We start from the raw sequence: 25,198 nt of genomic DNA on the forward strand, positions 1-25,198 counted from the left end.
AATGTAGGAAAGTTTGATGAGTTACCTCACCTTGCAGCTAGTAGTTTTGACCATTGTTGGTGAATGAAATATTCTTTAAATTGCACAACTTGCATCACATTTTATCCAAAAACGTACTTTTTGGGCCAATTTTTCATTGGCGCCCAAGAAAATTGTATGTCCCAATCCGACCATGGCAGAAGGGGGTTTAGGAACTGCAGGAAGGAAATGGGATTCTGTGCAAAGCAAGCAATTGGCTGTAGAGAGAAACAAGAGGGGAGAGGTGGGGCAGGTGATGGGCTGGTCTAATGGGGTCTTTGGAGCGTTTCCGGTAGGCCCCTACACCATCGGACTCTTTTATGTGGGTACCTTTGTTTTCTGCTCCTCTTATCATCTCTCCCTGCCACCCTATTACCCAGCTTCCATCTCTCCTCATTCCCCACATCCCTTTGAAGAATCAAAGAACATGTTAAAGACTTCCAGTAGGTTATCCCTCAATGGTAACATATGTTCTATGTCTGTTTTTTGTTATGTTTAACTGCTTTTTAATCCCTATATAAGGACACATGTGGCGTTAAACGTACTTACTATTTCCACCCATTTTTCCACATTTTGTTGGGCAATGAATCCCCGCCCCAACCCCTACTTAGAGGAGTCAAGCTTGCTTTCACTGTGTAATACTGGGTAACTTTCGAGAACATTTCCAGGGCTACTGTTGGTTCCCAGTGCACCACCGGCCAGCTAGGGATAGCTTTCCCTAACAGGGTCAGGGTGTGCTTCTCGTGAGGAACAGTCCATGTGTTCTGTGATACCAGTACGAATGAGTATGATATTGCATGTGTAACATAAATACTCCTGTGCCCATTCTTTTGTGCTAAAAAAAAGATTTCCAGTCCACCCCAGGACGGGTGGCAAGTCATGCAAATACATGAAATTACTCACTGTTCATGTGGAATTATTTGCAAATCACTCTGCACTGGAAGTTTGAGAATAAATGCAGATTGTGGTAGCTGGCTTTTGATCCACAGAAAGCTGTTTGGATCTGGCCCACTATTTTCAATGGTTCTCAGCAATATTAAATGATCTGAATGACAAACAATAGCACATGGCAGAAGAGAGCAGGTTTTTATTCCCCCGCCCACACTATTAAGATAAAGTCTGGAATCAGCTTTCAATTGTACAAGTCCAATCTATTAAAGGATAGCATACTATGAAGTATAGATTTAACAGACGGGCCTCATTACGACCCAGGCGTTGGACCATGGTGCTAGAAGCACCATGGTCCATGCCGGTAATTTACCGACTCCGCCATGGCGGAATGGGGAATTACCACCCCATTCCGAGGTTGGCGGGGCGGTAAGTCCGCATGCCGCCATGGCCGTTCCCCATTCCCATTTTTGCCCCATAGGGCTGAATGGGAATGGGGAAGGCGCTAATTATGGTACCGTAAATTACGGTGCTGTAATTAGCTCCTAGGGCCCTTTGAGGGTTGGTTTTTTAACGCCTGCTAAAAGCAGGCATTAAAGTGCAACCCGCAAAGGGACTCGTAATCAGGCGTTAAGGGTTTAATGGCGCCAACACCTTTTACGGCGCCGTTAACCCCTTAACGCCTGGGTTGTAATGAGGCCCATGTTCATAAAAATTTCAATGATGAGAATAGCAGCCAAAATGCTGCAAAAAAAAAAACAAACTCTTCTATTTCCTGAGCGAGTGCACACACGTGTGTTGGATATAGTGTATAGTACCTTTCGGAATTCGTAAGGAAAATGTTTATCTGGTCGCTCTATAAAAAGAGAAAAAAACGCATTTTCTAATTTCCATTATGATCGGACCTACACTTACTTGAAATTAGAATAAGAGTTTTATATTTCCAGCTCTAGCCTCCGTAAACATATTGCTCCCCCTTCGTACCACTGGGTGGTTCTGTTTGAGGCAGCCAAAAAGTGTTTGACGAGAGGCCCAATATTTCCGTCAGGAAAAATTACAGTATGCTCTTGGCTCACTCCTCCTCTTCTTCTCTCAGTAAACCAAACTCTTCCTTTGCCTTCTCCTACCACCTTTTCCCCGATGCCACCAACATCATCTTCTCCTTCCCATGCTTTAACCCTGACTGATCCACCAGTTTCCATCCATCTCTAGGTATCACTTCATTGCCTAGTGATAAACTCTTCCAAGATGAAAGCCATCGACCTCCCAGCTTCCATTTCTCCTGCCGTTCTTTTTTCACCATTGTCTATTACCCACAAACACCTTACCCCATAATAAAAGACCTATGGCATTGGCGTCTTGTTTTATATTGAACTACAGTTTCAGCTACCATTTCTACCAGCTTAAATTAAATATGTGCAAAATCTGTCCTCACCTCACGGTAAACTACTACTAAATCCCTGCCGTATGTTATTTCTCTTAGGAACATTTTCCCCACCAAAAATAAATATAATTATTCTTTTCCTTTATTTATTTTTTTACCTCCAGAGGACTGGAGGATAAGATCTTGTAAAAATTGTTTTCAATTAAATCAAGTAATAAAAAATAAAAAATAATTACGAATGATAAAATATAATAAAAAATGCAACATTTCCTTCTGAAAAGTATCATACAATTCATGATTTATTTTCCTCTTGTTTGGGGAATTGCAGCCCCAATTAGGTTGTGCAGGGAAAAAGACCATGTGGGTCAACTTACAACCTTGTAAAGTATTTGAAACAACCAGCAACTGGCTCTTTCTTTCCCAAACTGGCAGTCATTTCAAACCAATACCAGAAGAATGATGCATTGGATATGTATATTAGCCTCATCGATCCATCGTTGCCAAATGGATGTAACCATCTGGAGGATGAAGATTGAATTGAGAATGTGCCTGGTAGTAGACAATGTGCCCTGCATGGGTGTAAACGTCCCCTTCCACTTACCCCTCGGCTCCATTACCAGCACAGTGAAAATCATACACATTGTTATGGCTAGGTAATATTTTCATTTTAGTGCTAAATCTCCCTTACTTGTGAGACCGCCAAAAATGTTTGCTGCACTTGTGGATTAGTTTTCCTTATATCTCAGTGAGTGGGAAACCTTTTCCATACTCACCCTTTATTTTACTCTTTTTATGGGTGTCATTTTTAAGATTCTACATATTGGGCCTCATTACACGGTAGGCGGTAACCATGGCGCTATTAGCGCCATGGTGGCTGCCGGTATTTTACTGTGTCCGCCTTGGTGGATGGCGGAATTACCGCCCTACTCCAAGGTGAGCGGGGGCGGTAATTCCCCATTCACCAAGGCACTTCCCCATTCCCATTTTTGCCCCCATAGGGCATAATGGGAAAGGTGAAGGAGCTAATTACGGTACCGCAAATTGCAGTACCGTAATTAGCACCGAGGTCCCTTTGTGGCACCCTAATTTAACGGCTGGTAAATACAGCCGTTAAGGTCGGGTCCCGCAAAGGGAACTCGTAGTAAGGCGGTAAGGGTTTACCGGTACCGGTGCCCTTACCGGTACCGGTAAACCCTTACCGCCTAACGTGTAATGAGGCCCATTGTCTTTTTGATTTTTTCCTCTATGACAACTTTTTAGCGTATATAGCTGGGTTGCCCTTTCGACTCCCTTTTACATTTTCTCTAGCTTACCTTGTGGGAACTACTGTTCCCAATGATAGAAAGGATATTTTATCCTCTCTACACTTTATTTTGGTGAGACAGCACACCCCACCTTGTGTAGACTGCTGGGGAGATACAGTGTATCACCTTTCTCGCTATCACTGTAACATTTGTGGTACAGAGACACGCTTAACCTAAATGGCTGGTGGCAGTGAACCTTTTTACTAATACGGTGCACTTTACACGCAGGATGTTTCCACATCTGCAGTAAATGCACCCATGGGTGTCCATTTTACCAAAATGGCCCATGTCTTCTTATATAGCCAGTTTTTGGTTTCTTGCACTTTATTTATCCTTCAGTGATCCTTCAGGGTGGTAAATTCCTTTCTATGGGGTTTATCTTCGGCAGGAGACCCTGGGCAAGCCTGCCCAGGCTCCACAGTGTCTGGCACAGCAGGAAGCGAGGGGGGAGTCGAAAACTCTGCAGGCATTTGTCTTCCAGCCAGGCTGCTTGGGATCCAGTTTCAACTGGATGGCTGGCTGTCCTGGAATGACTGCCACCCCCTCAGCTTTGAGTGTTGCATGCCTGTTTGATTGGCTGGTTTCCTGTATAAAAGTCCGATCCTGGAAGCTGAAGAGATAGTCGACCACTGGAACCAAATTCAAAGCGGAAGATGAAGGTGAAGAAAATCTGGCTGAGAGATGATTTCTAGCGACCAGAGAGCCTTCTGTTGCCCTTAGTTACAAGCATCCTGGGGTTCCCAAAGATGATGAATCTGACCCAGAGCCTGGTGAGATCCACTAAACGCCTACATCTCTGCTTATCCTGACCTGTCTGTTAGCCATTAGAGACCTAGTGAACCCCTCCTGCCACTGAGAAAGAATAGGGAAAGATGTATAAGGTTTGGGCCTTTGTCCAAGAAATGAAACACAGGTTAAAAAGTTACTTACTTGTAAAGGAGTTGGTTGGTAACTGTCCCTCTGAAACCTGAGCAGTTACAAATGTTCTAACTATCCTATGATTGTGTTTGCCATTCTTAAAAGTATATATATATATGGTTATTTTTCTTACCTGTGAATTGGGCCCCACTCTTCCCAAAAGTAATGCTGTTGGTTTCACTTATTTCTTTCAGAAAGTAAGTGTATATGTTTACAAACTGGGTCTTGCTTCCCCTTAGCTTCTGTATAGCCTGCCTAGAATAAGTCTGCCTTGGGTTTTATCTACCTTGAATAGCTGTGTGCCATTCCTAATAAGTGTGCTGTGGGGTTTACTTACCTTACTCTGCCTGGTGCAATCCCAAAATAGTGTAAAGAGTCATTGGCCCTCATTACGACCCAGGCGTTGGACCATGGTGCTAATAGCACCATGGTCCATGCCAGTAACTTACCGACTACCACATGGCGGAATGGGGAATTACCGCCCCATTCCGAGGTTGGCGGGGCGGTAATTCCCCATGCCGCCATGGCCCTTCCCCATTCCCATTTTTGCCCCATAGGGCTCAATGGGAATGGGGAAGGCGCTAAGTACGGTGCCGCAAATTGCGGCACCGTACTTAGCACCAAGGTCCCTTTGCGGGTTGGTTTTTAATGCCTGCAAAAAGCAGGCGTTAAATTCTCCAACCCGCAAAGGGACCTCGTAATGAGGCGTTAAGGGTTTAACGGCGCCGCCACCTTTTACGGCGCCGTTAACCCTTTAACGCCTGGGTTATAATGAGGGCCATTGCTTACCTTAATCTGTGTTCCACTGATCTAAAAAAATCTGTAATAGTTTATTACAAAATTATGCCTTACACAGCATGTATACCTGAGGGTTATCCTGAATGTAGTTATATGTTCATACTTCTCCATGAATTTGTGCTCCACTATTCTGAAAAGTGTCCTTATAATGGGGTTGGTTTACTGTGTGATTTCTTAATTAAGTGTCACTGCATAACTGACAGGATGTACTACCATTGCATTACTGTAAGTAATCTAAAAGTAACTTGTGGTTTTACTCCCGCTGAATAGCTGTGTTCTATTCTAAATGTGTATGATTACGTCTGACTTGCCTAGAAATACTGTTAGTATTCTGAACAAGGTCTATGCTTTGGTCTGTGTACCTTAAGCACTGTGTTGTTTTTTTTTTTATTGTGTTTATGACTCTATGAAAAACCACCATGATTACCTTGGCCTATTTGTATTCATAATAAACCTTTATTTTTTTTATAATACTTCTGGGTGTAAGTGTTTCTTTTGAACCATTTGTAAGCTAAAAGTTATTTGTACTTTCCTCCAACCCTCTCTCCCTCCTAAAATACGCCTGGCTACTCTGCCCATGCTACCAAATATTCAAATGGTGCAACCTTATACTAACAGTGGAGCTTTCTACTGTCTCTCAATTGTATGGTTTTGTGAGCCCTTAGCTGGTCTTCAGGAAAACTGTCCAAACAGGTATGTACTCCACCCCCTGTCCCTGGTAAATGTTCTCATGCTTGCTCCTTCCTCACCTGGTATATGTCACTCAAACAATTTTCCTGTGACCAGGCAGCTTACCCTAGGACTGCCTCCACTCTTTTTTACAGCATAACTTGTTAGTCATTTTTGTTTGAAATGACACGCTGTTCCTCAATAAATGCAAAAAATACAAACATTAAAGCAGGAGTGGTATAATCATAGTTCCGTAAATGCAGTGAAAAGGTTCCATTGATGGGGCACAACTCTTAGAGTAAAGGAAACTAATGGTTCATCTTCATAACCAGTTGTGTTTTGTTAATTCATCACTGCAGACAAAGCCTATCAAAATGTAGTGATAATACACTGGGTACATGGTCATTTCAGGTGGTAACGGTCCAAAGCCCAAGTTATACGTCTTGATCGCAGTGATGGTCTTAAGCGCAGGCTAATGGCTTTTACCCGCAGTGTACCCTGCTGCCCCGATAGATGTTAGCACACAGGAGATGGCAGTTGGATGCCCAGTCGGTGCTTGCTCTTTCATGAAAATATGTTCATGAGTGAATATGCTTTCAAGAAATAAACGAAAAAAAAAACATAGTTTCTGATCAAAAATTGAATGGGGTGTCAAAATAGGAAAACTGTTTCCATTTCTACTGCAGCAGTTTGTGTTGGGCACCAAAGAAAAGGTAAGTGTCAGTTTTATTTTTCTAAACATGCTTTTTTTTAAAACAAGCACGTTTTGTTTTTTAAACGAAAATAATAGGAGTGAGTGGCTGGGAACAGTAGCAAGCCCAAGCAGTCAAGAGCTCAGAAGGAAATTATTCTATAAACCCGTGAGCCAAGAAACCAGATCGGCTGTTCATGCCCGCCTAACTACAAATTGGAGGATAAATAAAGTTCTGATATATGTATACATGGAAACGGCCTCCAATTTCAAGTTGACACACTCCCAAACTTGCTGACATCTTTTCTTGAGCAACAGCAACATCTTGGTCTTGTCCTTTGTTTCCCTTGATCCCGCTTTCCTTGTGTACCATGCTATGGCATGGACTTTTCTCTATCAGCCAATGGGGTTGAGCTCCCAGTGCTCTATATCGATAAGATACAGAAGACAGCCTAATTCGTCCTGTCCAGCGGTATTGGAAAATGACCTGATCTCAGTGAAAACATTTCAGTGGATATCCCCATACATCTAAGCAAAAATCATGCTGAAACAAGGCCATGTCTTAAGGCGTCAATAAGAACGATGCATCAGGCTCTCTGATTGTGACCAAAGCAAACATATTGCTGCTGTAGAACTCTATTTGTATGTCTACCACTTCAAACCAAAGGGGCTCAGCTCTTTCGACAGGCGAGCAGCAACATGGCTAATCTCTCTTCAGGGAGATTGTGATGTTGACAGTCACCGGGGTGTACCAGGGCTTCTTTCTGTTGCAGACCTTAGAGGGGCCCAACGGTTCCTTGGGATTAGATGCTCTGTTTAAGCCCTTTTCTCGAAAAAGGTGAGAAAGAAATGACAGAGCTCTGTGGGAGGGACATTGAATATGTTTTTATAAGAGGGTTTTCCAGTGTTTTTCTTCTTTTATAAAGAAGTAGAATAATGCCTCCTTCCAAGATGGAAGGACTTGGTAAGTACGCACTCTCTGCCCGAACACTCGATAGACCCTCCAGGTTGGCATATCCTTATAGTCATCTAAAGAGACATCTTGGGGTACATGCAACTTTCACTCTAAAGATCATCTCAGCTATTGCTTATAAAGACATATGCAGGGCACTGCCAGCCATGCCAGTGAGGGGCAGAGCATCCTATATAGCTCTGCCTCAGCTCTGTCCAGCGCCTCTTGCCAACCCTGGTAGTAGATGAGAACAGCCTTCACCATGCCCATATTAAAGAGCAGCGGAGGCGAGCAGTATAGACATTTCACAGAGAAGCAAAGGAACAACACTCTTCAGTAAAGTGCGTCTCAGTAGGTTCTTGCCCGTCCTGCATTCCCTTGGCAGTGATGTATAGAATCCGCTCCATGGGGAATGCACTGCTGTGCTGAGGAGAAGGGGCATCCTTCAGTGTTTGGATGGTGTGATGCCATGGTTGGGAGTCACAGGGGCAGTTGTGGACCTTGGGGAATGTGTGACCATAGCATTAGCACCCTGCCACCAGCAATCTCTGTGCAATGAAAGACCGCACCCCTACTTCCTCCTAGACCTCTTCCATGCCTATCTCGCAGTGGCATGCTCATAGAAATAGGACAGGAGAACATATCTGGCCAGCCTAATTACATCTGATGCTGACACACACAACACTCCGATGCCACAACCCGCAAACCCAGGTGGCTCTCCCACAGGATCCTCTGGCTGGACGTCTCTGCTCGCACCTGTACCAAACAGCCCCCACACCGCCCCCCCCGCCCTCCAGTGCATGCACACGGACACCCATCTGATGCGCCATAAAAAGGCGCCACAAAGGGCACAGTCTAATCACATATTCTGCCACACAAGAGGTAAGTTACACAAATGCCACCTAGCGTACGCAACATAAACTGACCCTAAAATCACACGCTTTGATTATTTTTCACAGAGATGTCGCTTTTGTATTTAAAAATGGCAAGTCATTAGGAATTCTATGGAGGGTTTGATCCGGCGAGTTTGAATAAAGCTCGCCCAGCATTTCAATCAGTGCAACATTCAGTCAGGCTGCTCGGTGTACGCAAACGAGCCAACCTTATTTTTGTGTCAACATCTCGCAAAATGCCTAACAACATGAAGTGAAGTGTTGTGGTCATTGTTGCGTATCAGAACAGCACCCCGGGGCATCAATCTAACAATGTCTAAGGCTAGCACAGAATTCTAAGCTCCTTTGAACTGACAGCTTTAGACACATTTGGCGGAGCTGCTAAAATGTTTTGGGTATTTTGCGGCGCTGACATGCAGCAGCAGCAGCAGCAGCATTTCAGGTCATGCTCAGCTATTTTTACAGCTGAAAAAGTGCATGAACCCTTTGATTTGAAATGTCAAATGCTACAGGAAGCGGCTCGGCACGAGACCCCAGAGGCAACCCATTGCTCCTGCACTGTAGATCCTTTTATGCTGAGGAGACCTAATGAACTCACTTCTATAAACCATCTTCTGCTTCAAATGTTACTGCCATCATCCAAATGACTGCCTGCATTACAAAGCCCTATACGTTTAGACACCTATGGGGGTGACCAGATTATTGGGGATGACTCAGGACAACTTTAAGTACCTTAAAGGTGAGAGGTCCTCCTCCTGGTGGCGTTTTCCGACATCACTGCCCTTTTAGTGGCCTTCATACCTGTGCTCCACGTTACCCCCTGTGGGGTCAGTCAGGACTCTAGGGTCATAGTTGATCGCAGCCTGTTCTTTCTCCCCTCAGGTGGACGCAGTTGGGAAATCCGCACATTCCCACGTAACCAGCAGTAACAGAGATAGTGATATCCTTGATAAAGTCATGCCAGTTAATACTACAAGACGTGGGGCCAGAATAGGCTAGTCCAAAACAGGACCATCCACAGTGGCTTCTGATGAAGAAGAAATTTGGCATGTCACTCAATCCTGTGTTTCTGGGGTCTGGCTCCCAATTGGCAACCAAATTGAAGCTCGCAAATCTGGAAACTACTGAATGAAATGGTTCCTAATTATGTGACAGATCTGGTTGAATGGCCGAACAGATCACCATTCCAGGGGCCTCTGGTTGAATGCCCTGGATCTGCAGATAGCACCATTCCAGGGGCCTCTGTTTGAATGCCCTGGAACTGCAGATAATGAGAACATCCAGGTAAACCTGCTTGTGTGACAAACCTCTTAAAGTTTTAAGGGGCAGGATGTAGAATGCCCGCCCTTCCCTTTGAAATTAGGCATTGTCCTTCGTTGCACACATTCAGGATGACATTTGTTTGTTTTGTTTGTTTTGTTTGTATGATAATGTAGGATTTATTCTACAGTGCATATTCTCCTAGAGATCAGGAATTGCTATATTTCTGCATGCTGATCTGCTGTGTGTGTTTGGCTTTTATGATATTATAAGCATGTCGTTCTGTTTTATGCTGTGCATAATGCCTTGAAAGTGGCCCTTTCTGGTAATATTTCACTACTACCACTGCAAATTACTAGTGTGTCATCGGTGCATGGTTTCCTGACAGATGATCAAGGAATGACTCTTCAAAATACAAGTGCAATTAAATATCTTCTAAAAGAGATATTATAATCCCAATTTTACCACAAAATCTATAGGTAATGTAGGTTGGCCCAAAAATCGATTCAGGAAAATTAATCCAAGGAAACAATAACAGAGTGTACGATTTGCAAGCAAAACAGTTTTCAATCCATGCAAATTACGGGCGGGAGGGTCAGTCAGCTTTGTAGAACTGAATACTGAAAACACTCTCGATCCCCCCACATTGAGTTACAATATTTAAGGACAAAATACACAAAATTAGAATACATTACAAATATCAATTGCATGTTAATCCATTTTCCCTATTGGCTCCCACCTATATAGAAATCTAAACGTAATATACATTAGTACACCCCATTGGTTAGTACATTACCTGTGCCCATCCTCAGTGCAGTCCTATATAAATGACCTAATTGTGTAGTCAGCAGAGACTATTTCATCCTGATTGGCTAAAGCTATACATGTAACAATTACTAAAATGGCATATCCTCATTGGTCAAAACAAGTTCATGTAACCTTTGATGTGCAGTCCCACTGAATCGACCCAATAATGTTGTGAGTGTAAACAGTGAAGTCAGACAAAGAAATATGCTCCCCCATGAACTCAACCAATTTGACAATGCAGGCAGTTCTCAGGCCTTGCAGTAGTTTACTCTGTAACACCTTTTGAAAAATCCCATTTTGAAACAGGTTGCTATGCATAGCACACATTCTTCTGGCTATGGGAACCAGGTTGCTTCATAAACAATATAACTGAGACTCCACTTCGTGGAAATTCGTTTTTCAAATGTATTCATACTACTAAGCCATTCTTTTGCAGAACCAGTTATCCCAACATTCCCTAGGGGAAAGTATGATTCCAATCTAGTTTTGACACTTTGGCAATGCCTTCTCCCAGTGCTTCGTTCACACCAAAATATGTCCTTCGCAACTATTGTATTTTATCTATCGTCGAGAACACAAATAGTTATTCTACATTTCTCTCAATGCTCCTGAGAACAGCTAGGCCCTGCAACAGTAGTTAATATGTGTGCCGCACCTCACCCTTCTTTCATGCTGAACACTCACTGGCTGGCGGAAGCAGGAATAACACTGAATTAAATGGAAAGACAGAGGCTCAGAAATTAAATGCTCTGACAAATGACAAATGCTCTGACAAATGACAGAAACACTAACACTAAAAATTGCCAAATCTTCATGCTAATAGAACTTCTGCAACTTGTACTTCCCTACACAGTTAGGACATTGAACCTGCATCCCAACCATCTGAAAATTGATCGTGGGAGGGCAGCACCCAAACATAAGTGCCATGTAGTCCTAAGTCATATATGGCAAGTTCGGCCAATCCAGGTTTTACTCAGTGCATGCTGGAACGTTTAGTTACATTTTCTCCATTACAAATAAGAGCCGAAAACTCCCAGCATGTTACATGCAAAACAGGGAATACTTGAATCCCCTGATCATGGCATGGGGTAATTTGGCACCTCTGCTCTAGAACTGAATCTACGATGAAATACTATATCCACAGATTCCCTAATTGCCTTTTAGGAACCCCTTTAATATTTAGGTGTTATAAAGAAGATCTATTGATGCATCCGCTAGGTTACAAGTGATATCCTTTATTCCAGTTACTCTTATGTCCATAAGCTTAGATGTGGGGAACACACTGGCTCCCACCACCCAGGCTAAATTCCTCCAAATGCCTGGGTCAGAAAACACCAGCACACTAGCACTCCCTCACTCATACATCAAATGCTCACCTTCCAACATTCTCACTGACCTCATGCATTCCAGACTAGCTTGCATCTATCCATCCATCCAAGCACTTCACAACACACTTCCCTTCTCTAACAGACACCCACAAACACACATCATTCACATTCATACATACAACTCCAAGCCTCACATTGACAGAACTTTGAAATTCGTGATATAGAGACGAGGCAGCACCAACGCCACTGCAGCAATCCAGAAAGAATGGAGGCCAACTGTTCTTAACCGCATGTACCATACTTCAAGCACCTCCCAAACAGCAAACCACTCGTCCCACATACACATCAAGTAAAACTAGATACAGCACATACTCGTACAACCTGGTCCAAAGTTTGACATAAAGTCCTGCAAGAAACATTCCTCCATGACCTTCTCAATGGAAGGAGACTGGGAACAGAGGAAAGACAGATGGTTCCTTACTGGCTTAGGCCTGTGAACTGCTTGGGGAAGATGTAAGGTGCCAAAGTGCCAACATTCTTGATGGATGGTACTTTGAAATCAATTCCCAGGGCTAGGGGTCACCAATGAAGACCAATCAAACTCGGAATGATGGGATCGCTGAACTTAATGTCCGTCAACATTCTGCTGCCATGTTCTGTAATAGTTGCAATACAGGAATTGTTTTCTTTGGAGAATGGGGACCACATAGCCTATTGAAAATGTCTTATCTGGAAAGTATTGGCGCGTGTACCTCCTCTTTCCTGTGTTTCATGGTCAGTAAGGTTGGGATATGGTTTAGTAGAACTTAAATTTAGCAAGACAGCTGACTATTTTGGATGTCCCTATATAACCACCTTCTGGTTTTGAAATGGGGCAGAACTGTTCTGCATTCATACTCTCCTCTTCCTACTGTGGTTTACCCCCGGTTGCTGATTTAGTGCTGTGCATTGAAATTAATGTGCCTTTTAGCCCAATCCACAACAATACCCCCCCACGCTGTTTTTGCCAACGGAATAGGCTGTTTGTATTCCGTCAATTCCACTTAATCAATTTGCTAACCTCATTCAACAGCTAACCCTAGCAGTGGTGTCATAACGACTGGAGCGCAGTAATTGTATCCGCCATGCTGGAATATTGCATTCCTCAAGGACCGTCCATAGTTGCTCTGATTATCAGGTGAAAAGAGAAGAAATACATTAAGGATACATTGATTGTATTGTTTACATAAACACGTTTGGCAATAAAAGATGCAGGTTAATGACTTCTTCACCCTTGCCTAGTCTTTCCCTTGAACCCCATTGATAAAAAGACACAATCTTCTTTTCCAAGACCCAATCCAATATTCCATGACAAAAAGTTTAGATGTGACATTAAGCAATGAGACTGAGCGATATGAACCTGGGATATGCTAGCCCCTTTTCTGGATAAGGGTAGCATTAAAGTGGAATGCCATGACATTGGAATTTGTCGCGACAGCTGCACTGCACTAAACAAAATGGCTGAGAACAGAGCCTAGAGACCGAGATCACATTTAATAAAGTCCATGGCAGCAGAATCTCGTCTTGTGCTGTGGTTAGCTAGTTGCACGTTCAGATTGTTGCGCGCTCCGGTCGTTTTGAATTCAGAACCTACATTGGAACCTCTATCATAAGTGTTAGTGGCTGATATTGGATTGTCATTACAATGCACTGTGTAATTATGCATTTTATTAAACAAGTAGAGATCTAGACGTGTGGCGGAATAGAAGTTTAATGCCGGATGGCTCTGACAGGATTAAGTTATCACAGACCAAAATTATCTTTCTGTCTTTTTCATGAGCTTCTTCCTCCATCTGTGCCTAAATGGACCTTGGGGGTCATTCTATCATGGCGTGGAGCCTAATTGGAAGGCAAACGAGGCATTTACCCTTTCTTTTTAAGCTCCAGCTCGTTTTAGAGCCGTCCTGACGGATAGGAGGGCAGAAGTCGAAGATAACATCTCCCCTTTGCTTTCCTCCTCGTTTCAGCAGATGCCCCATCACATTAGGACCTGATAATGAGCAGGCAGATTGCAACGGGTATTTGCCGGCAGTGTTCTATTTCTCTCAAAACGCGCAGTAATACTAAAGCTTACAGGCAATTTTGGCACTGCTTTTACACTGCGGTTTGAGAGTGTCAACAATTGCATGCAGGGGTTAAGAAACACTTACGTGTATGTGTTGGTGGTCCCCTACCTGCAGTCAGCATTTTATTAAAAATGACCCCTTCATGTGCTTACATTTGGCTAGAGAGCAGGCTAATCTGAGCACCTTGATAAGATGCAAAATAATGGCTTGATTTCTCGTTAGAGTTTTAAACACTTTGAGTTAAACGTTTTTGTAGATTTACTGGAGCTATAAAAACAATTGGAGGTTTGTTTACTATATTGTAAATGAGAATTCCCCGTGGGTTGTTTAAATATTGTAATTGAGACACAATTGGGACAATTCCAAGTTATACCATCACAATTTCGTTGCTAACACTCACTGAAATAGAAGATCAAACTTCCTGGGATCAAATTGGCCCATTTTGAAATGATTTGCATTATTTACAATCTCTTCACTACTGGGGAAGCCAGAATTAATATCAGAAGGGGTGCACCATTTAACCTTTACATTAATGGCATAAGATCACTTTTCTTGCGCTTCACAACTTTGTCTCTTTTTAAAGGAAATAGTCACTGGACGCGGAAGAATGTGTTTTTAAAGGTTGCCTTCCCAGGTGTATGCAACAGTGTTCTACCATTCAATTAACACAGATGATATTCTGACAAACATCAGGTGTGTGGGAAGTGATCAGCTAGCATCTTTTCAGAAAACCACAATGATTAACCCCACTGAGGGATCCACTCATAACACCATAAAAACGTGTCCATGTGTGGTTGTGATTTGCACGTGTGTGAGAGCTGAGGTTTCTCTGTCAAAGGCACGCATAGAACTTAAGCACACAGACCCACACACAGAGGCGTCGCTAGGGAGAGTCTTTTGGTTGTAACCCTGGATGAAGCTCCGGGGCGACAACCAAAAGGCCTGCTAGCCCCAAATCCCAAAACTCCCAACATTATTGTAGACCTGGATCTTTTCCAGACCTAGCAACACCCCTGCTCACGCACACACCCACCACACACACGCACACTACATTCAATGTGCCTCTTCTCTCTTTCTCTCACGCTGTAACATTGAATCTGAATAATGGCTTCCGATTACCCACGTACAGGTTCATTTTCATTTTTGCAGAGTGTGGGAACAGTGTATACAAATGTATACATGACTTTTTGCATTTGGTTTTTCAAAGATTGTGATTGTGGTAGATGTGTGTGATGGAGTGGGGGGCATGGATCGTAATTCCTAATTGGCCACCACTTCCAATCCATGAGACAAATCCAACAGCAACACTGCTTGCATGCCATGTTGATGCAGGTAGAGATGCTTTGTAGTCCTCTGGGATATGCATGAAAAAAAGCAGGTGGATTCCCCAGAAACACATATAGATGTAAACCATAATGAAAAGAGATGGTACGCCGCATTTATGATTCATTTTGTTAAGAGTTTTAAATTTAACACAGAAAAACAGCTCTGCCCAGATGTCCATCATAGATTTTCACCCATTGACACAAAAAATCTAAACAGTTTGGAATAGTTTACACCTGACCCCTATCATGTATTGCAGTTGTTTAGCTAGAACAAATATCCACTGTCTACTGGCAAACAACGGTTTCCTGTAGGTTAATTTAATGGCAAAACAAGTTTGGCGATACGTTTTTTATATTGATACACGTGTATTTCATTGATTAAATGGCACCAGCATGTTTCTTCATCCTGACCAATGAATTTGCAGGAATCCCGGTCACTAATAACTTGAAAGTGCTCGGATTTCTGCATCCTTCCTTGTTATATTCACTGAAGGTTCTGCCACTCACTGCTCCTCTTCCAATGCGGGGCACTCTTCCCCCACCTCTGCGTGTGCCAGCAACCCCCTTCCAACCTCTCATCGCACTATGCAATGTACAACGTCCTAATGGCAATGTGACAATGTACATCGCATGCCTCTGTTCCTCACTCACAATGGATAAACCCAGAGATACATACATACATACCAGAAGTACTAGAATGACCGGTCCTTGATATATGTAGTCAATGTACTTTCCTGGCTCCTTTCCAAACCAGCATCTGTAAACAAATTTAGATACATATGAGTCATGCCAAAAGTCAGATGTATTTCAGTTGCATAGAAGATTACACTTACATATTAGGAACTTATGTTACTAAGTTACATTTGGTCTAAAGTAGCACCTAGTGCATGCTATTAGGATTTAGCAGGTGTCCAAGAAGTTATATGAACAAATAGATTTAGAACATACTGGAACTCTGAGGTGCTTGCAAAATGCTCATTATATAGAGTAGAGGGTACTTTATTCCTTGGATTACATGGTGAATCATCTATTTTAACTTGATCTCTTGCTCACTCTCACACAAAATATCTTCCAGTCCTTGCAATGCAGAAAACATGTAAAGTCTGCATGTTTGAAAAACACACTCTGATGTAAAGATAAAAAGTGTTGCAAGTAAACAGACCCATGTCACGAGCTACCGCCCGCCCTACATGCTAGAAGCACTCTGTGTTCTGGGTTGTACCTCGGTGCCCACACATTCATGCTGCTTACTTTTTGCTCCTCCCTGTGCTAGCCCTACTATATATAATAGTGTTAGGAAAACCAGTCCAGACAATGGTCAAATGTGATGCTTTTGAAATGTGATCCTGATTTTCCAGGCCATGGTGATATAAGAAGCAAGCACACTATATGAAGGACAGCATCTGCCTTTATGGAATCTCCCCAGAGAACAATTGCCCCCTGTGTAGTAGTAATACCAGGACTTCTAAATATAGGTATTAACCAGCGTAATCTTCTCTGTACAAGAGTAGGGCACTGCATTAGAATGTGCTTCACATCTTCAGGATCATGAGAATGCACTTCAACTTAAACGGGTCCCCGGCATGAAATCATTTACATGGCAGAGGGCAAAACGTGGTGTACAATGTAATGTAATGTACCATATCTATAGAGTACAGACTAAGGCCCAAAGGTATCTAGGTGCTGAGAATGATGGACAGTCCAAGTGTGCTACAACATCATGAGGATTATTAGAAAACATGAGTCTTCAACACTTTACGAAATTGAAGCTTGTTCCACAAGTTAGGGGCAAAAACCGAAAAGAAACGGCCACCCAACCAAGTTCTCTGATAAAGCAGAACTTTTAGTAGCACTTGAGAGGATGAGCAAAAGCACCCAGTGGGCTGGTAACACCCTAGTTTAGTCTTCAAATAGGCTGCCCCAGTGTCGTAAAGAGGCCAGTGAGCAATACATAAGGTTGTAAACTCAATTCTGGCTTTCGCAGGCAGCCAATGAAGCTGCTGCAGCAAGCTTGCATAGAGGGTGATATTTTGAAGTGTCAAGAGGCAACCTCACAGCAGAATTCTGGAGTACTTTCAGGCGCTGCAACTGATATGCCAGCTGTCCCAGGTTGACCCCATTATAGTAGTCCAGTGATCCCATGATCGCTGAGGTGACCACCTTTGTACGACAGTTAGTAGGTAGAAGAGGGAGAATCTTTCTGAGCACTTTTAATTTAACAAAACCGGTGTTGCAGACTGCCGATATCTGAGCTTCTCGAGAGCCAGTAGGGAGGAGACTAACACCCAGACTTTTTAAAGAAGCACTGGGAATGGGACATGGACCTAGAGATTCTGGCCAAAACCCAGAGCTCCAAGTGGTTTTAGCCATCTGGGAACCAAACACAAGGACTTCTGTTTTTTCCCAGTTGAGCTCCAACCAATTAGATGTCATCCAGCTCCCTACAGCTGACAAGTAGTCTTTCCGTTTACAGGGGGTCTCTATTGTAGGTGAGTCAAGATGGAACACAAGTTGTGCATCATCAGCGTAAGTATAGAAATGTACTCCAAAATCTGAGATCAGGGCCGCTAGCAGTCACAAATAGAGATTAAACAGAAGTGGCAACAATGCCAACCCTTGGGGGACACCACAAGGAAGAGAAGAAGAAGGATAATGACAGGCATGAAAGGAAACAGTTTGTGTACGTTCCAAAAGGAAAGAAGCAAACTACGTCAGTGGGACACCCAAGATCCCCAACTGCTCCAGGTGGCCCAGGAGAATGCCATGATCCACTGTATCAAAGGCCGCAGAGAGGTCAAGGAGAATCAGCACTCCAACACCCCTCCACGGTCCTGAAGCATGGCAAGATCATCCAGAAGTGAGATCATCACAGACTCCATACCCATCATAGGCCTAAAACCCGATTGATAGGGATGTAGGCAATTATTGTTTTTCAGGAAACGGTATAAATGCAGGGTGATTATGGCCTCCATAAATTTCATTAAGACCGCTAGTAAAGATATCGGCCTGTAATTACCCACTACAGAAGAATCAAGTTGAGAATTTTTCAAAAGTGGCGTGAGCAGCGCGTGCTTCAACGTGGTAGGAATCATCCCCAATGAATAAGAATAATGAAGCACTGTGGTGAACAGAGAAATAGATTTCTGAGGATGTGCTTGAAGAATATATAGCATTACAGGGTTGCTCAGTGATGCTGATTTGGGTTGGTCCAAAGCCTTAGCCACAATTGTGTTATCTACCGGTTCAAATTGAAATAATCCCGATTGGAGTGGTTGGTCCAGTGTGATAGGGGGCCCTATCTTCTGACCAGCCTCAGATAAAGTCAGACTCTGATCAACAATTGCTTGGCGAATCAAGCAAATCTTTTCAGAAAAGAAAGTATTAATAGTGTCACATTTCATTTGTGAGTCGGCGGTATTGTTTTTTCACTGGTGAGAGAGAGGAAACTTATTTAACAATTAAAAAAAGTTCCCGCGTGGAACATTCTCCATAAGTAATATGGTTGGCATAGAACCTTGATTTTTCCTCATGGATCATTTTATGAAAGTGTATCACTGCTTGTTTATAGACAAATCGAGCTTCCTGGTCATAATTTGCACGTCACCTATGCTCAAGGCGGTGACAAACTTGTTTGCAGGTACGCAGACTAGTGGTAAACCAGAGCGCAGAGGATTTAGACTGACCGAACCGTGTTTCCACAGGAGCAAAAAAGTCAGCTACTTCTATCAGGGCATTGAGTAAGGCGGTGCACGGCTCTTGACCATCACACACTGTAAGCGGATTCAATTCAACACTACAGCTAAGTCAATGCCTAGTCTGGGATGCTGAGGGAAACCCTTATTGATATATTTTTATGTCCAGTTCGTTTACTCTGGATGACAACCCTCATATAACACCCCTCTCTTAGAATCCCCCTGACCCCACTGAGCCAAGATGTAGGTTTGTTTTGCAAATTAAAAGGTTTATTTGAAAATTAAACAATATATATATATATATATATATATATATATATATATATATATATATCACACTTTTATAATAAATTAATGTTTGATAGCACACTTGTGAAGATAATAGTGATCAACAATAGATAATGTTACATTGGTACACTCTTTTGATGGCTTAGAAGTGATATAGAGAGGATAAAGTAGCTGAGAATGCTTTTATGGCTTCAAGGACAATGCAATGATGAATGAAAATGCAGTACAGAAAATAAACTTGATATGACTTCAACAAAAGACAATGTAATCACTTTTCTTTGACAATTCACCCCCCACCACCTCTATGCAAGGTAAAGTGATGGTAGAAAAGCACACAGTTCTCAGGGATGCAAAACATATAATTCAGTTCCCCCCTAGCAAGCTTAGAGGAAAACAGGTAGGAGTTTTAAACACAGGCAATATACTTTGATGTGGTTGCAATTAAGTGAAAAATATGCTAAAAAGGCTTTCAATTCCCTATAGGGGGTTCAGGGTAGTTGATAGATACTTTGAATCAGTTCAGGATCACTTTAGCAATGCTCTATGTATGATTGTCAGGTTGCACACGAATTTCAGCAAGGGAAGCAAGGACAAATATTTTTACACGTGGCTGAAATTAAGCAAGATGTCAAATCGCGGCAAATTTAGTTGCGTGCGTCGAGGACAATTACGGAGGCACTATAAGGAGTAGGAGGTTATAGGTTCTTTGAAAAGCCTAGAATCTTAGCTTTAAGATGAAAGTTAAATCTCGTTCATAGTACAAACGGTTCCGGAGATACGGCCGATTTAGTAAAGGTAGTTTTTCGGATTTGAAATTTTAAAGCTCAGAATGACAGATGACAGTTTGCAGTTTTAAAGATGACAGAATGACACGATTCTAGGAGGCAGTTCTAATAGGCTAAAATAGTTTGGATTAGATTATTTTAAACTAAGAGATTGGTTTTGGCACAGTGCTAGCTGGATACTCACACTAGATTTTGGACAGGAATGCGACTTCGTCACCGATCGGCTCAGGATTGGCTGGACTTCTGCTAGCAGTTCTTCACAGCGATCTGGTCTCTGGTTCTCTCTAGTTCCGGATACAGCACTGCTTTCTGCTGGATACTGCTACAGGTTCTTGCAAAAGTTCTTGGCAAAGAATTCAAACAGCTCGCCCGGCTGTTGAATAGTTTGGTTGGTTTCAAGGCCTGCTGAAGAGGATTCAGCTTGTGGATTCAGGCCTCTCTGCTACAAATTATGGAGTTAATTTCTGGTCTCTGGAGATTGATGGATTTGAAGTCTGGATCTCTGGATGTGAAGTCTGAAGTCTCCCGGCAAAGCGTCTCGCAAGAAAGTGGAAAGTGGAAAGTGAATCTCCCTACATGGGTTCCAGTGGCTCTTTTTATGTGTTTTGAAAGTGGGTGGGTCGGCTCGTTCTGCATGCCCAACCCTCTCAACTTATCATTGGCCAGTTCCTCCTCTCTTCCTTGATTGGGGGGACTGGGTTGTGAGTCAGAGTGATGAAGTAGGTTTATGGTCAGAGGATCCTCCCCTTGTCAAATTGTACACAAATCTATTTCTGACCCAAATACATATTTATCTATGTACCATTTTTCTAATGCTATAGGTCCAGTTAACATATTTTCTGTAGCACCAAACCATTCGATCCCTGTCTTTGTACGATGTTGTGTCCACTTATGACAGAATTCTCCCCTTTTCATCCAGATAACGACCTCTAAACCTTTCCAGATTTTACACAAATGTGCACCAGGGATATGGATTTCAGATGATAAAGTGTCAGATTTTTAACATGCATACATTTGGAGTAACAACCTTTTTTTCCGCTACTATCCCAAATATCATACCACAGGGTCCTAACACCTCTTAAAATGTGCACAAAGAAATCACAAGAATGATGATGTTATTTATATAATTTTTACAAGTCCGCACTGTGAATTATCCATCTTTTTAAAATCATGCTCTGGCCCCAAAGGGGTGTGGTTTTCCAAAGCACATGGTGGAATTTCTGGTTTATCCACTTCCCCCAAGTTCAGCTTGCTCTCACAGGCACTGCCCCTCCCAGTTTCTCCCAAGAGGAAGCCATTTTACGACCCCCCAATATAACATTTGCCTGAGCCAGGGACAGTGCTTTGTTTAGTTTCCTGTAGTCCCCAGGTGCCACTCCCCTAATTCAATCAGAGAGGTGTCATCTCCTTTTGGCAGGGGCAGCAGGATGCAGCCAGGCCTGGGAAGAGTTGTTGAGCCAGTTCAACTCCTGTCGGGGGTAGTTGTTAGGCAGAATTCAATCTCTTTTCAAGCCAGGCTTCAGCTAAATGTCACTTTAGTTCCCAGTTTTCTACATTCAAATCACACTGACAATTTTTACACATGCAGCTAGAACGCTGATTCTAAGTTCAAAACTATGACATTTCAACAGTTGCAAACTATGTTACACTCAAAAGTAGGTCACTCATTTAATTTAAACATTTCGATTTTAGTGGTTTTAAATCCAATTTCCCTTAAGCTGCTGACATCCCCAGCTATTTTTTTATATATACATTAAATAATTACTTCCTTCAAGTCATTTCAGAATATAGTTTTACATTGTATCCACCTCTTAGCAAGTCTTTCCTTGGCCTGGTTTGGGTTCATTTGTTCAGTTCTACACAAAAGTCTGGTGGTTTTAAAACGCCGGCTTTCTGATAGTGGTGAGCACCAGTATTGCATCCATTTTGACATAAAGAAAATGAATTCCCCACAGTTCTGGGTTGCTTTTGGCAATCAGCATTGCCATTCCCAATGGTTTCAGGCAACTGTGTGTGTAGCCCAATGGTGGTTTTAGGCAGTGCCCTCCAGTGCTCACAACATAGGCAAAAATGTGTGGCAGCCTATTCTTCATGTTTTCCCTGTGCACTCTCTGGGGAGTTCTGGCCATCATGATGTTTTCAATGCCAGTAATGCACAGTTTTATGGTAGGGCTTGGATGCATGGGTAAAAACATCCCACAAGCCCCCCCTCTTGCGATGGCCATTCTGATCTTTCACTGATGGAACTCGCAAGATCTGGGATGTTCGCCTCATCTTCTTCCAATGCCGTAGATGGCACAGTTCAGCATCTTTTCCTCCCTCCAGTCGATCAATCAGTTCTCCTTGCTGGTCCTGATGGGAGGATTGGGCGGTACCCCGGGCCCCTCGGATCTTTGCTCCCGGTCTCTGGGTCGTTCTCCTTGGTCAGTCTCCGTGGTTTCATCTCTCCTAGGATGATAAAGCAAAAGCGGCAATACCTATTCGTAGACATTTCTCCACCACTATAAATGGTGTGGCAAACACATACATTTTATACATCCGGTTACATTTTTCAGTCTTGTTTTAAAAAACAAGATATAACAGGAAATATTTTTACAAGAAACATAATATTTCAGAGACTATCTGTGGGATATTTTAGGTTGGAACTGGATTAATCTGGAGCGGTCCCCTCTGGGATTCCAGAGGATTCCTCCAGTTGTTGCAGAGTGTGCCTAGGATGGCAACACTTTAGCTGATTTATATGTTCCCACTTGTCTTCCCCTTCCGCCAGACTACCTTTGGGGATGCGGATCTTATACGCTACTGGGGAGACCTTGTCTATAATTTCAAACAGTCCCTTCCATGTAGGCTGTTTGGCCTGGTTCCTTTGGAAATTGTATAGACAGACCCCGTCTCCCACAGTATATTCCTTCCTGGTGGTCTTCAGGTCGTAGTGGGTTTTCATGCTATCAGCTGATCTTTCTAGATTCCGCTGAGCACAGGCAAAAGCATGCTGAAGGTGTTTCCTTAAATTCTCCACATACTCATGAGTTGTGGAGGCATTTATCAGTGTCTGCTCTTGGGTCCTGTAGAGCAAATGCTGGGGAAGCACCATCCTGCGTCCGGTCATCAACTCAAATGGTGACATTTTAGTTGCAGATGAAGGGGTAGATCTGATGGCCATTAGGACCAGAGGTAATCGGATATCCCAACTTGACCCAGAATCTGCCACAAACTTTTTTAATATGCTCACAATGGTTCGGTTGTATCTCTCTACTGCTCCAGAAGAAGCTGGCCGGTAAGCAATATGTAGTTTCTTTTTGACCCCCAGTATCTCCCACATCTTTGTCATTACCTCGCTGGTGAAATGGCTACCTCTGTCTGACTCAATCCTTTGAGGTAGACCAAAACGGGAAAAGGTGTGGTTAATCATCAGGGCAGCTGCTGTTTCTGCCTTGCAGTTTGGGGCCGGGAGACATTCCACCCACTTGGTAAACAAGCATGTAACGGTCAACATGCACTTGTTTCCTCTAGACGAGCGAATTACAGGGCCTACGAAGTCGATTTGCAAATCTGACCATGGCAGTGTCATCCCCCTCTTTTGGAGAGGTGCACGGTGTGTGAGGGATGATGGCTGAAATTGTGCACACACAAGACACCCCTTCAAGTATTCGTCGAGGTCCTGCCCCATGTGTGGCCAGTATGCAACCTCTCTTAAGATTTCCAGTGTTGTGTGAAACCCCCTATGACCGGCGGTGGCCGCATCATGGGCGTGACTTAACATCAGGCTACGGAATGAGGTAGGGACCACCCACTGATCATGGCCAGCTTGGGATTTCCTTACCAATAAACCGTCTTGGATTCGGAACCTTTTTGGACATTTCATTAACACTCTTAGGTCCTCTTTCCCAATGTAATCGGTATCCGTCAGGGGAAAGTTCTCAGGGTCCTCAATGTGTTGGTAAAACTTACCAATTATTGGGTCCCCCTTCTGAGCTGTAATCAAATCAGCATCAGGGGTCTCCTTACTCCATTGTGCAGTTGAAAGATCATTGTGAGCATTTGTCTGGGACCTAGTGATAGCAGTGACCTGGATTTCCCCCAACAGGGACTCTATTTTTATTAGATCCCCTTGGATGACCCCGGTTTTGGCCAGCTGATCAGCTAAGTCATTTCCAGTTTTGTCTGGTCCCTCTACTTTGGAATGACCCTTGATCTTTTTCCAGTAGATGGTCATCCCCTTCGATGTGACCAGATCATCAATATTTTGGATTAACTTCCCATGCTTCAAGAGTTTGTTATTAGCACATAACATGCCTCTGGTTTTCCAATTAACCAGGTGCTCCACGAACCCGTTCCGTACATAATCCGAATCTGTGATTATGACCAGTTCGTGGAGTTGATGTTGGACAGCAGTGAGGATGGCCTGATGCACAGCCATCAACTCTGCCACCTGACTACTTCGGGGACCAATTTTGTATCCAGCGGAGGGTTCTGGAAACTCCTTCACCCATGCATTCCCTAAGCCGGCCACCAGTTCTCTCTCCCCGTTGTTGTCAACATGGTAAGAGCATCCATCCACATAGACAGTGGGCATTCCCTCACACTTGTCTTCTTCAAAGACTTTGTGTGGGGAATTAAGGTATGCCTCCATGTTGTCCTTGATTTTTAGACTTTCGTCCTTGAGACAGTTTTCTCTGGCACAATCATGCAAGTCAGCCAGACCTTGCGCGAGGGGACTCTTCTTGTTTTGGCCATATATGACCTCCACACGAAAGCATTGCATTGACAGAATCCAGGAAGTAATTTGGGAATTACTCACATTTCCGGCCCGGATTCTGTCACTTTGGAGATATTGCAGAGGCTGGTGTGGAGTCTCCATTATGATGTGTTCCCCCTGGATAAACGGGCGGTAATTCTTCAATGCCCACACCGTTGCCAGGAGTGCCTTCTCACAATCGTTGAATTTTTCCTCCATAGAGGATAAAGTATTGCTCACATAGGAGATTACTTTATTGACCTTGTCATGCTTTTGGTATAATACTGCCGTCAAGCACGTATTAGAGAACCCTGTCTCCAGGAAGAACTCCTTGGTTTCTGACAGGGTAAACTAG

General features: G+C 43.2%; 1 protein-coding gene across 3 annotated transcripts in view; it reads right to left on the reverse strand.

The window, feature by feature from the left end:
- The window catches only part of CRHR2 (corticotropin releasing hormone receptor 2), a 2,206,543-nt gene that overhangs the window by 188,262 nt on the left and 1,993,083 nt on the right, over nucleotides 1-25,198 (reverse strand). For all 3 annotated transcript variants that reach the window (XM_069647696.1, XM_069647698.1, XM_069647697.1), the window contains one exon: nucleotides 16,025-16,097. In XM_069647696.1, coding sequence (XP_069503797.1) covers nucleotides 16,025-16,097 — 73 coding nt within the window. The remainder of the gene's footprint in view (nucleotides 1-16,024; nucleotides 16,098-25,198) is intronic.

Source organism: Ambystoma mexicanum, chromosome 2q (genome assembly GCF_040938575.1).
Source record: "Ambystoma mexicanum isolate Mex_15411 chromosome 2q, UKY_AmexF1_1, whole genome shotgun sequence".
Taxonomy (NCBI): domain Eukaryota; kingdom Metazoa; phylum Chordata; class Amphibia; order Caudata; family Ambystomatidae; genus Ambystoma; species Ambystoma mexicanum.